At 38.9% G+C, this 12,381-nt stretch overlaps 1 protein-coding gene across 1 annotated transcript in view; it reads left to right on the plus strand.

Moving 5' to 3' along the window:
• The window catches only part of EDAR (ectodysplasin A receptor), a 136,907-nt gene extending 126,744 nt beyond the window's left edge, over positions 1-10,163 (plus strand). The window contains exon 12 of the mRNA XM_045189179.2: positions 9,631-10,163. Coding sequence (XP_045045114.1) covers positions 9,631-9,953 — 323 coding nt within the window. The 3' untranslated portion in view covers positions 9,954-10,163. The remainder of the gene's footprint in view (positions 1-9,630) is intronic.
• Positions 10,164-12,381: the final 2,218 nt, after the last annotated feature.

Genomic DNA, 12,381 nt, shown 5'->3' on the forward strand with positions numbered 1-12,381 from the left:
ACTCCATCACCATCAAGATCCCTCTAGTTGCCCTTTTATAGCCATGTCCACTTCCTACCCACTCCACCCCCTCCTTAGCCCCTGGAAACCACTAATTTGATCTTCATTTCTGTAATTTTGTCATTTCAAAAATGTTAGATGAGTGGAATCATGCAGTGTTGTAACCTCTTACAAATGGCTTTTTTTTCATTCAGCATAATTCATTGGAGATTCATCCAGGGTTGTGCATGTATTATATTTTTATTCCTAAATAGTTTCTTTTTATTCCTAAATAGTACTCAGCATTAAGGATGTACCACAATTTGTTTAATTATGCATTCATCCACTTAAGAACATCTTGGTTGTTTCCAGTTTAGGGCCCTTACAAATAAAGGTGCTGTAAATATTCATGTAGAGGTCTTTATGTGAACATAAGTGATCATTTCTCTGGGATAAATATCCAGGAGTGCAACTGTTTGGTCATAAAGTAGATTAGTGTTTTTAAAAACTGCCAAATGATTTTCCAAAATGGCTGTACCATTTGCATTCCCACCATCAATGGATGAGTGACCCAGTTTTTCCAAGTCCTGGCCAGCATTTGGTGGTGTTACTGTTTTGTTTTGTTTTGTTTTGTTTTGTTTTGTTTGTCAGTCATTCTGATGGGTCATCACGGTTTTCATGGTTTTAATATGCATTTCCTTAACGTTTGAACATCTTTTCATGGACTTATTTGCCATCTGTATATCCCTTCAGTGAAATATTTCTTCATGTCTTTTGCCTGTTTTCCAATTGCATTGTATTTTGTTTTTTGGGTTTGGAGCTTTGTTTTTGTTTTTTGCTGTTCAGTTTTGGGAGTTTTTAATGTATTCTAGATACTAGCTCTTTGATGGGTAATTTGCAAATATTTTCTCCACTTTGTTGCTTGTCTTTTCATTCTTTTAATAGGGTCTTTCACAGAGTAAAGTTTTAATTTTGATAAGTCATATTTATCATTTTCCTTTTATAAATTGTTTTTTGCTATCAAAGCTCAGATCTCTTTGCCTAGGTCTAGATCCCAGTGATATTTTTCTATGATTTTTTCTAAAAGTTTTGTAGTTTTATATTTTCCATTACAGTCCATGATCAATTAATTTTTAAAAAATTTTTAATTGATAATGCTATTACAACTGTCCCATTTTTCCCCTTTACCCCCTTCCACCTAACACCCCCCATTCCCTCCAGCAACCCTCCCTCCTTTGTTCATGTCCATGGGTCATGCATATAAATTCTTTGAAAACTCCATTTCCTATACTTGTTCTTAACATCTCCCTGCCTATTCTGTAACTACCAGTTTGTACTTCTTCATCCCTTCATCTTTCCCCCATTCCCCCAGACCTTCCTCCCAATTGGCCACCATCCCAATGTTCTCATATCTATGATTCAGTTTCTGATCTGCTTGTTTGCTTAGTGTGTTTTTATTTTTTTATTTTTTTTAATTTATTTTTTATTGTTATTCAATTACAGTTGTATGCCTTTTCTCCCCTTCCCTCCCCCTACCCCAGCTGAACCCACCTCCCTCCCCCACCCCCATCATCCCCCACGATTTTGTCCATGTGTCCTTTATAATAGTTCCTGCAATCCCCTCTTCCCACTGTCCCCACCTCACTCCCCCCTGGCCACTGCTAGACAGTTCCCCCCCTCAATGTCTCTGGTGGTATTTTGTTTGCTTTTTTCTTTTGTTGATTATGTTCCGGTTAAAGGTGAGATCATGCTAAGTGATATAAGCCAAGCTTAGTGTGTTTTAGATTCAGTGGTTGATAGTTATGTATTTATTGCCATTTTAATGTTCATAGTTTTAATTTTCATTAAATTAGTCCCTTTAACTTTTCATATAATAATGGTTTGGTGATGATGAACTCCTTTAGCTTTGCCTTAGCTGGGAAACACTTTATCTGCCCTTTGATTCTACATAATACCTTTTCTGGATAGGGTAATCTAGGTTGCAGGTTGTTGTTTTCCATCACTTTGAATACTTCTTGTCAATACCTTCTTGCCTGCAAAGTTTCTTTTGAGAAGTCATGTAACAGTCTCATGGTAACTTCTTTGTAGGTAATTTATCTGCCTTTCTTTGGCTGCTTTTAAGTTTCTCTCTTTATGTTTAACCTTTGACACTTTAATTATTATTTGTGTTGGTGTGGTCCTCTTTACATCCATCTTCTTTGGAACTGTCTGTGCTTCCTGGACTTGCATGTGTATTTCCTTCACCAAATTAGGGAAGTTTTCTTCTATTATTTTTTCAAATAGGTTTCCAATTTCTTGCTCTTTCTCTTCTCCTTCTGGCACCACTATCATTCAAATGTTGCAATGTTTGACATTGTCCCAGAGGGTTCTTACACTATCTTCGATATTTTGCATTCTTTTTTCTTCTTCTTCTACTGATTGGATGTCTTTTTCTTCCTTATGTTTTCAGCCATTAATTTGACTCTTGGCTTCATCCACTGCACTGTTGATTCCCTATAAATTGTTTTTTATTTCAGTCTGTACCATATTTTGCCATGTATAATGTACACGTTTTGCCCAAATTTTTGAGGGAAAAATAAAGATGCTCATTATACATGGATAGAACCAGAAACACCTTGTATCTGTTCCTGTTTTGTAATTATTTGTTACATAAAATTTCTTGTACCATAATATGTTAAAAAATAAATGCTAAAATTCCTTTATAATGCAAAAAAAAACAAGTATCTAAATATAAATAAATAAATAATTGAATTAAAAAATTAAAATGAAAGATTTTTATCCTGAAAGTTTGAGCCAAAAAGTGTGGGTGCACATTATATATGGCAAAAATATGGAATATCCTTCATTTCTGCCTGGGTCTTTTTTATGCTGTTGAAGTACCCACTGAGTTCCTTGAGCATCCTTATAACCAGTGTTTTGAAGTCTACATCTAATAGATTGCTTATTTCCATTTTGTTTAGTTCTTTTTCTGGATGTTTGTTCTGTTCTTTCATTTGGGCCATATTTCTTTGTCTCCTCATTTTGACAGCCTCCCTGTGTTTGTTTCTATGTATTAGGTAGAGTTGCTTTGACTCCATGTCTTGGTAGCATGGCCTAATGTAGTAGGTGTCCTGTAGGGTCCTATGGCACAGCCTCTCCTATCTCCCAAGCTGTGTACTCTCAAGGTGCTCCCTCCATGTAGGCTGAGTACTCCCTTCTCTTCTAGATGAGTCTTGATTGCTGTCAGCAGGTCATTGGGAAGGATTTACCCTGTCTATCTTGTCTATACAGCTGGTTAGGACTGGCTGTGACCCCTGGCCAGCAACCACCACCCTCTGTGGCTTGTGGAGGTGGTTGGATGGTGCTCTGATGTGGTCTATAACTGGCCGTTGGATGTTCAGGCCCTGGGGCTTCCTGGGTGGTATAGGCCAAGGTCATCCTCAGCCTGTGTTCTCTTGGGGCTCCTTGGCAAAAGCTATAAAGTCATCTGTAGATGGCTACTGCCAGTGCCAGGTCTGGGGCAAATGGTAGAGGTGCTGGGCTCAGCTATTTCTTGTTTGAACAGATTAGGAAGGTCTGAATGAAGTCTGTGCCTAGCCCAGCCTTTCATATGGAAAGGCCACTGTTACCAGGGTGGGAGGGTTGCTCGTGTGGGCCCCTAAGTTGAATGGGGAGGACCCTTAGGTAATAATCATGGCAGGGCTTACCATGTGAGCCTCGTCAATGGAGATTTAGATATGGTGTCTCCACACTGTGGCTCGAGGGGCAGGGCTCAGCATAGGTACAATTGCCACTGTCTACAATTCTGCCTGGGAGGAAGTTTACCCCCAGCTCTCGCCCTGATGGCAGATACTTCAGTTCCTTCCCATATGCCACTGGTGCCCTTCTAGCTGCTGCCCTGTTGCTGGAGCCCAGAGGGAATGAGTCTAAGTAGGTCCATGTGTCCTGCCAGGCCCTTTTAGAGGAGAGGCCTGAGAATCCTGTAGTTTCTTCTGCTGACCCAATCCCCACTGGTTTTTATAGCCAGAAGTTATGGAGACTTATCTTTCTGGAACTGGAAACATGGGCTGGGTAGTCTGAAGTGGGGCTGGGATCCATCACTCCTGAGATATCCCTCCATTTTACATCCTCCACATGTGGGTTTGGGATCAGCCAGTTCTGCGTCTCCATGCCTCCACCCCTCCATGCCTCCCACCCATCTGAATGAATGTGCTTACTTTAATTCCTTAGTTGTCACACTTCCATACAGCTCAATTTTCTGACAATTCTGAATGATGGAGGGATTGGAGAGATCTATATTTTCATTGTAATTTTCTTGTGGTTGTGTGAGGAGGTGAGCCATATTTACCTATGCTGTCTTCTTAGCTCACTGGACTGGTTATAACAGCACTATGTTGAATAAGAGTGATGAGAGCAGACATCCTTGCCTTGTTCCTGATCTTGAAGGGAAAGCATTCAGTTTTTCACCATTAAATATAATGATAGCCTAGGGCTTTTTTGTAAGTGATTTACATCACTTTTGTGAATAGATTACATTATTTTTTAAAAAGATTTTATTTATCTTCAGAGAGGTGAAAGGGAGGGAGAAAGGGAGGGAGAGAAACATCGATGAACGAGAACAACATTGAACAGTTGTCTCTCACATGTCCCCAACCAGGGACTTAGAAGGCAACCCAGGCATGTACCTGACTGGGAATAGAACCAGTGACCCTTTAGTTTGCAGGCCAGAGCTCAATCCACTGAGACACATCAGACAAGGCTACATTATTTTTAAAATATTGAACCAGCCTTGCTTCCCTGGAATAAAGTCCACTTGTTATCGGTATAATTCATTTAATATGTTGTTGAATTCTATTGGTTAATATTTTGTTGAGAATTTTGCAGCTATATTCATGAGGGATATTGACCTGTAGTGGTTTTCTTTTTGTACTGTGTTTACATGGTTTTGGTGTCAAGCTAATACTAGCTTTACAGAATAAGCTGGGGAATGTTTACTCCTTTAATATTTTCCAGATTTTATGTGGAATTTGTATTAATTCTTTGAACTTCGGTGGCATTCTCCAGTGGAACTATCTGGGCCTATAGATTTTTCTTAGGTGGGGGGATGTTGTTGGTTTTTAAAACTACAGACAGGCTCCATTTCTATTCAAATCTACTATTCAAATGATCTACTTCGTATTGGGTGAGTTGTGGTAGTTGTTGCTCATAGTGTTCCCTTATTATCTTTTTAATGTCTGCAGGGTATGTAGTGATATTCCCTTCTTAATTGCTTGATAGTAGTAATTTGTGTCTTATTTCTTTATTTTTTTTCTTTGTCAATCTTACTAGAGATTTGTCCATATTGCTGATCTTTTCAGAGAACTGGCTGGCTCTTTTCATGTTAGCCTCTAGTTTTTCTTTTCTCAACTTCATTGTTTAGTGCTCTTTATTATATTTTTCCTTCTGTTTACTTTGGGTACATTTTACTAATCTTTTTCTAGGTGCTTGAGATAGGAACTTAGATTACTAATTTGAGATTTCCCCCCTTTTGTAACATATGTACTTAGGATAGAAATATGCTCTTATATTGCTTTAGGTAATGTCCTACAATTTTTGATATGTTGTATTTTCATTTTCAATTACTTAAAATGTTTCCTTTGAGATTTCTTCTTTGATTCATGGATTATTTAAAAGTGTGTTATTTAGTCAACATACCACACCAATGCATTAACAGTCATTCAAAAGAGAAGCCAGCAGAATAGTGTAGCTCCCAGAATGCAGTGGGAGGTCGTCACTGTGGAGTCACTCCCAGTGCCAATGGCTCTCCTCACTGAGGGAGGCAGGATACAAATCAGGAATTGACTGCCAGTGACGCTTCCTAACATGGGGAGCATCAACTGCCTTTCGTCCCAGATCCTCCCAGAAAGATGAGGATCCCACAACTTTCCTCCTTCCATCCCCACAAACAAACCCATTTTCTTAGAAAGGAAAGTCAAGGAAGCTGCCAGAAACCCAATAAAGGTTTGAAAACTCTGTTTCTCCACTTGAAAAATAAACCATGTCTTTAAATGCATTAACTCCATGCAGAAACACATGTAATGAACCAAATTCAATCTCTGCCACCCCAATCCCCAAAAGTGTGTTCTTTAGTTTACAAGTGTGTGAAGATATTCCTACTATAGTATCTTGCTGTTATTTTGTTGTTGGATTCCACTGTGGTAGGAGAATACACTCTGCATACAATTTGAATTATTTTAAATTCTTTTGTTGAAGTATAAGGCATGCACTTGAAAAGAGTGTATCTTATGTTATTGTTGGGTGGAGTGTTCTATAATTGCTGATTGCATTCTTTTGGTTAATGGTGGTGTTATGTTCTATATTTTGCTGATAATTGCTCTATCAACTACCAAGGGAGAGAATTTGAAGTCTCCAACAATAATTGTGGGTTTGTCTATTTATTCTTTCAGTTCTGTCAGTTATTTTTCATGTATTTTGGAGCTCTGTTTTTGATGCATACACATTTAGAATTGCTATGTCTTCTTAGTAAACAGAGCCTTTTATCATTATATAATATCCCTCTCTACCTCCGGTTATTTCTGTGTTCTGAAGTCTGCTTTATCTGATGTGATAGCCAATTCTGCTTTCCTCTTATTAATGTTCACATAATATATCTTTCCCCATTATTTTACTTTCAACCTATCATGTCATTATATTTGGCATGAGTTTCTTGTACACAGCATGTAACTGTGTCATTTTTAAAATTCACTCTGCCAAGCTCTGTCTTCCACTTGGAATTTAAATTTTTTACATTTAATGTAGCTATTGATATGCTAGTGTTTAATGCTGCTATTTTCTGTTTACTGTGTGTTTAATCTATTTTTTATTTCTCTGCTTTCTTTTTCCTGCTTTCCTGTGGGTCACTTACATATACTTTAGAAGTCCATTTTGATTTTTTTTTTGAGTGATGCACTTGATGTGTTTTAAGTGAATCTTTTTCCATATCTATTGTAGTAGTTTCTCTAGGTATTGTATATACATAACATCACAGTGTACTGGTGTCATTATTTTACTAGCTTGAATAAAGTACATAAACTTTACCTCCCTATGTCCTTCCTGCTTATAGTTGTCTTATATATTTCCTCTACATATACTTAGAACCACATCAGTTTCATCAGCCGACAATAATAATCATAAATTTAAAAAGAAATGAAAGCCTATTATATTTACCTAAATTTTGTTTACTGTGTTCTTTTCTCATGTTCCAAGATTTATTCTTTTATCGTTTCCTTTTTGTTTAGAGACTCTCTTTAGTCACTCTTTTAGGGTAGCTTTGCTAGTGACAAATTCTCTTAGCTTTTCTTTCTTGAAAATGTCTTCAGTTCCCCCTTCATTTCTGAAATATATTTTCACTAGGTTATGGGATACTGGGTTGACAGTTCTTCTTTTTCAGTACTGGAAAGCACTATGCCACTTCCCTCTGACTGGCTTCTGATCAGAAATCCACTGTCATTCCAATTGCTTTTTCCCTATAGGTAAGGTATTGTTTTTCTCTGGCTGTATTTAAGACTTTCTTGTCTTTAGTTTTCAGAACATCATTTATGATGTGTCTTGATATGACTTTCCTTGGGTTCATCCTGTTTGGAGTTTTCTCAGCTTTTTGAATCTGCATACTTTTGTTTCCTTCCAAAGTTTGGGAAGTTTTCAGCCATTTTTTTTTCAGCCCCACTTTCTTTTTCCTCTCCTTCTAGGACTCCATGAAACAAATGTGAGATCTTTTGTTGTAGACTAACAGGTCCCTGGCGCTCTGTGTTTTCTGGTTTATTTTATCTCTATTGTTCAGATTCAGTGATTTCTATTCTATTATTCAGCTCACTAATTCTTTCCTCTGTCTTTATTCTTCCATTGATCACATCTAAAGAGTTTTTAATATTGGTTATTATATTTTTCAGTTCTAACATTTCTATTTGGTTCTTCTTTATATTCTCTATCATGTTCCAAAGCTTTCATTTTTTTCCCTATTTTTACAGAGAGGGAAAGGGAGGAAGAAAGAGAGATAGAGAAACATTGACATGAGAGAGAAACATCAACCGGTTGCCTCTAGCATGCACCCTGCCTAGGGACCAAACCCACAAGGCAGTCATGGGCACTGACTGGGAATCGAACTTGTGACCTTTCACTTTGTGGGCTGATGCCCAACCAACTGAGCCTCACTGGCTAGGGCAGGCTTTCAATTTCTTTATTTGTTTCAAGCATGTTTGAAATTACCACTGAAGCATTTTTATCATGGTTTCTTTAAAATCTTTGTCAGATAATTTTAACATATCTTATGTTAGTGTTGGTATCTATCAATTGTCTTTTTTCATTTATTTTGTGATCTTCCTGGTTCTGTGTATAAAGCATGAGTTTCTATTGAAACCTGGACAGTTTTATGTCATGTTATGAAACTCTGGATCTTTTCAAAGCCTTCTATGTAGCTGGCTTCCTGTGATGCCTCTGTGGCAGAAGAAGTAGGTGGTGCCACCTTGTTACAGGCAGATGCAGGTAGATGTTCAAGTTCCAACTCAGCTTTCATTGACATCCAACCATTGGCTTCATTTTATTGCTGGTTGGAGGGTGGGAATCTGTTTCTCCAAATGGTCTCCACTGACACTATGGGAGGCTTATTTTCAGCTGATCATAAGAAAGTCCAGGCTTCCTACTTGCCCTTCCCTCTCACCATCCTGGTGCAATGTTACAGCTTACTGAGGGTTCTCATTCAGCCTTTGCTGACTTTGGTGATGGTAGTTTTGGTAGTTTTTATGTGGTGTTGGCTATAATAAAGAATTATTGTCTCAATGTTTTCTTCTTACTAAGCTTCTCTTTTCGTAGTGCTTTAATTAGAAAGAACAAGCTTTTGTTGGAGCTATTTTTGTTATTGCCAGCATTTGGGTTCCTGAACTCTTCAGTTCCATATTTTGGATGATGAGGCAAAAGAAAACTCAAGGAACTCATCATTATACCATTGCTCTAGTCCTGAGGTCCTGAGCAGTCTTTTTTCTCCACTTTCCAGTGTCCTCTTGTGTTTGCTTTATACATAGTGCCAGTGGTTTTCACTCTACTTACCTGGAAAAATAAGGAAAAACATGCCTGGTCTATCTTCCAAAAGTGGAAATATATCATTTTTTAAGTGCTTATAGGTGAGTCTAATATATAGCAAAGTCTAAGAATCACTGAGTTGGTAGTGACTTGACTCAGATAACACAAAGTTTGGGCTGTCTTTGAAAGCACCTTTCACAAAAGTGACTACTGTTCCCATAAAAGGACCATGGTTCTATGCCTTTGACCTCCTCCCCCACCCAGGTCCAAGTAAGGCAGATACTCAGCTAAGGGTAGCCTAATAGTGAAGGCTTTAGTGACTGCTGAAAATGGTCTTTAGGGGGTTACTATTAATATAAAAGTCAATATGGTTATGGTAGTTATTTTCCTAGGAGGACAAAAGTCAGTAATGGAATTTGGGCTTATAGAGAGACTTCTCATGTGGCTGCCAAAGTCCTGGGTGTTGTTCATCTGAAGCTATGCATTTATTTTGAGTGGTTTTCTGCATCTGTGTTTTATTTTACAATTTTTTAAAAAAGGTTTTATAAACAATTTTAATGGTATTGGGCTTCTGTTGACTGCCATCTGAAATGTCTGACTGGCCCTTCATCTCCGCAGGTCTCAGCCCTACGGAGCTGCCCTTTGATTGCCTTGAGAAGACGAGCCGAATGCTCAGCTCCACATACAACTCTGAGAAGGCTGTTGTGAAAACATGGCGCCACCTCGCTGAGAGCTTTGGACTAAAAAGAGATGAGATTGGAGGCATGACAGATGGCATGCAGCTCTTTGATCGTATCAGCACGGCAGGCTACAGCATCCCAGAGCTGCTCACAAAACTGGTGCAAATCGAACGGCTGGATGCTGTGGAGTCTTTGTGTGCAGACATACTGGAGTGGGCTGGGGTCATGCCACCTGTCTCCCAGTTACCCACTACATCCTGAAGTACATACCTGTGGACTGTCCTTCTTGGCATACACCAAGGATCTAATCAGGGCTCTGGAGCTATGGGTAGTGCCAACAGACTGCTAAGAATCAAGGCCTTTTGTGCTATGTCACCACAGTATGCCTTAGGCCAGCAGTCCCCAGCCTTTTTGGCACCAGGGTACTGGTTACATGGAAGACAATTTTTCCATGGACCAGGGTTGGGGGAATGGTTTGGGGATGATTCAAGTTCATCACATTCAAGCTCACCTCATGTTGTGCGGCCCAGTTCCTAACAGGCCCAGACTAGTACCAGTCTGTGTCCTAGGGTGGCTGGGGACCCCTGCCTTAGGCTGTTACAAGGAAGAAGAGGAAATGAGATGTCTTTCCCAATCTAACTAAAGATAAAAGATTAAAGCTAGGATACTCCTAGCTACCCATCTGCACCTCACCAAATAGAAAAAATATTTATTCAGCCAACCAGTCCACTTGCCATTAACTCATTCAAGGCGTATTTGGGGGCACTCAAATGAGCCAAACACATGGGGATGACAAAGGTGAAGAATCTGGTCTCTGTTTAAGGAGTTTACAACCCAGTGAAAGAGAGAAGACATGCCCACAAACCACTTTGCTAGAAGATATCAAACAATCTGAGTGAGGGGATTCTAAGAATACACAGTGAAAGTCCTGAGAGAGGAAGATGGTAACCCACTCAAGTGATGAAGGAGTCATCCTCATGAAGAAAACAGCTCAAAAGTTTGGTAAAATGGCTGCAAAATGCAGATGCCCTACTGCATGCATTGTTTCAGGTTCAGTGTAAGTGTCTTCATTAGGATAAATTTGCCTATTCTTGAGGTCATCATATTGTTACAGTCACTAATGGAAGAACTCTCCCTGTAGCCTGTTTTATGTCACTGATATGCAAGGCATGCATTCATCCAATCAAGAAGACCTGTGCAGTAGTCAGTTTCACTCACTGCATGGGTCCTAGGCCTGGGAACCTAATTGTTTTTTTATTACATATTAATTGCCTTCCAACTCTCATTCTCAGTCAGATTTGATCTTTTTGAGCAGCATTTAAATTATGTGTAATTCTCTTTTGTTTCAAAGAGAAATGGGTGGTCAACTCTGCTTAGAAAGGGAAATGATGACTTCTTAAGAGTTCAGCCACACACAACTCAGATTTCTGGAATGTTTGAGACTTGTGGATGAGCCACATGGTGTAAGAATTTTATGCTCTGGCCTTCTAAGTCAGTCAGGGAAAGTGGAGCCGCCTGCGCAGGGGCAGACTGGGCTTGGAGTCCAGGGACCTGGTTCTAGTTGTGCCAACTCGGACCATTTTCTTCACCTTCCCTAGGATTCAGTTTGTCATCAGCAAATGAGAGGTTAGTCTGTTACTCTATAATCACAGGAAAAGTAAGGTTCAATGAGTAAAAAAAAAAAAAATGGAGCTATAGAATATATTAGCCCTTTGAGGTGTTCCATGGAAGTGAATACAGTGTGAGTCATCATGTAAAATGGGAATTAAAAAAAACCCTCAGATTTTGAGTTTTCACAGTAACTGCAATTGTTTGGCATACATTCAGAAATGAAGTTAGTAAGCTGACATTCTTCTTGGCAGACTCTCTTACTACACCTGCCATTGCCAGAACTTTTGAGCCAGGGTAATGATCACACTGGGGGTTAGTGTGATACTCACTGTTGAGTTTCCTAATGATAGGTCTCACTATAGTTATTAATATATTAAAATCAGCCTCTCACTTACAAAGCAATGGGTTTTTTTTTTAATTACAAGTTGCACAACTGAGAAAATGCTTTGGGGGAGGAAATCAGTCATGTTTAAAGCCAGTAAGCAATTTCCCAGCAATGAATGTAGAACATACTGTGATAGAATCATAATGAATATTTAATATCATCATATAGTGCTACCTGTCAGAATCTATTTGATGTATCCTGCAAGCTAAATACATCACGGCAAAACTTAATTACCCTTTTTAATTCCCCCTGAAATCCTGGGTGCCCCTTTCCCCTGCATGTGATAATGATGATGAGAGTCTCCCCCTTAATTAGAGTAAAAATGTCACATATGATGAACATTCATTTCCAGGATAATAGTTTGCAGCTTCCTTGGAACAACATTTATTTTCAATAAAGGAGCAGGAGTGACTGTTTCTCTGCCCACCCTGGTTGGGGGACAAAGGGAGTGCCCTCAGTTCATGCTATTGAATTCTGGGGCCAGATATCAGCCAGTATCAGATCATGTTTTATTGACTCTCAACCTACCATTGTTAGGGAGGTAATTACACATTTCTTTGTCATTTACTAATTTGGAGACCAACCTAAAAAAAAGGTTTACTCTAATAAGTGTTAGCCTACACATGGAATTCAAATCAATGAGGCCATGATTATTACTGGCCAAAGCTGGGACTCCACCCTGACTTTTTGTAT

Source organism: Desmodus rotundus, chromosome 3 (genome assembly GCF_022682495.2).
Source record: "Desmodus rotundus isolate HL8 chromosome 3, HLdesRot8A.1, whole genome shotgun sequence".
Taxonomy (NCBI): Eukaryota; Metazoa; Chordata; class Mammalia; order Chiroptera; family Phyllostomidae; genus Desmodus; species Desmodus rotundus.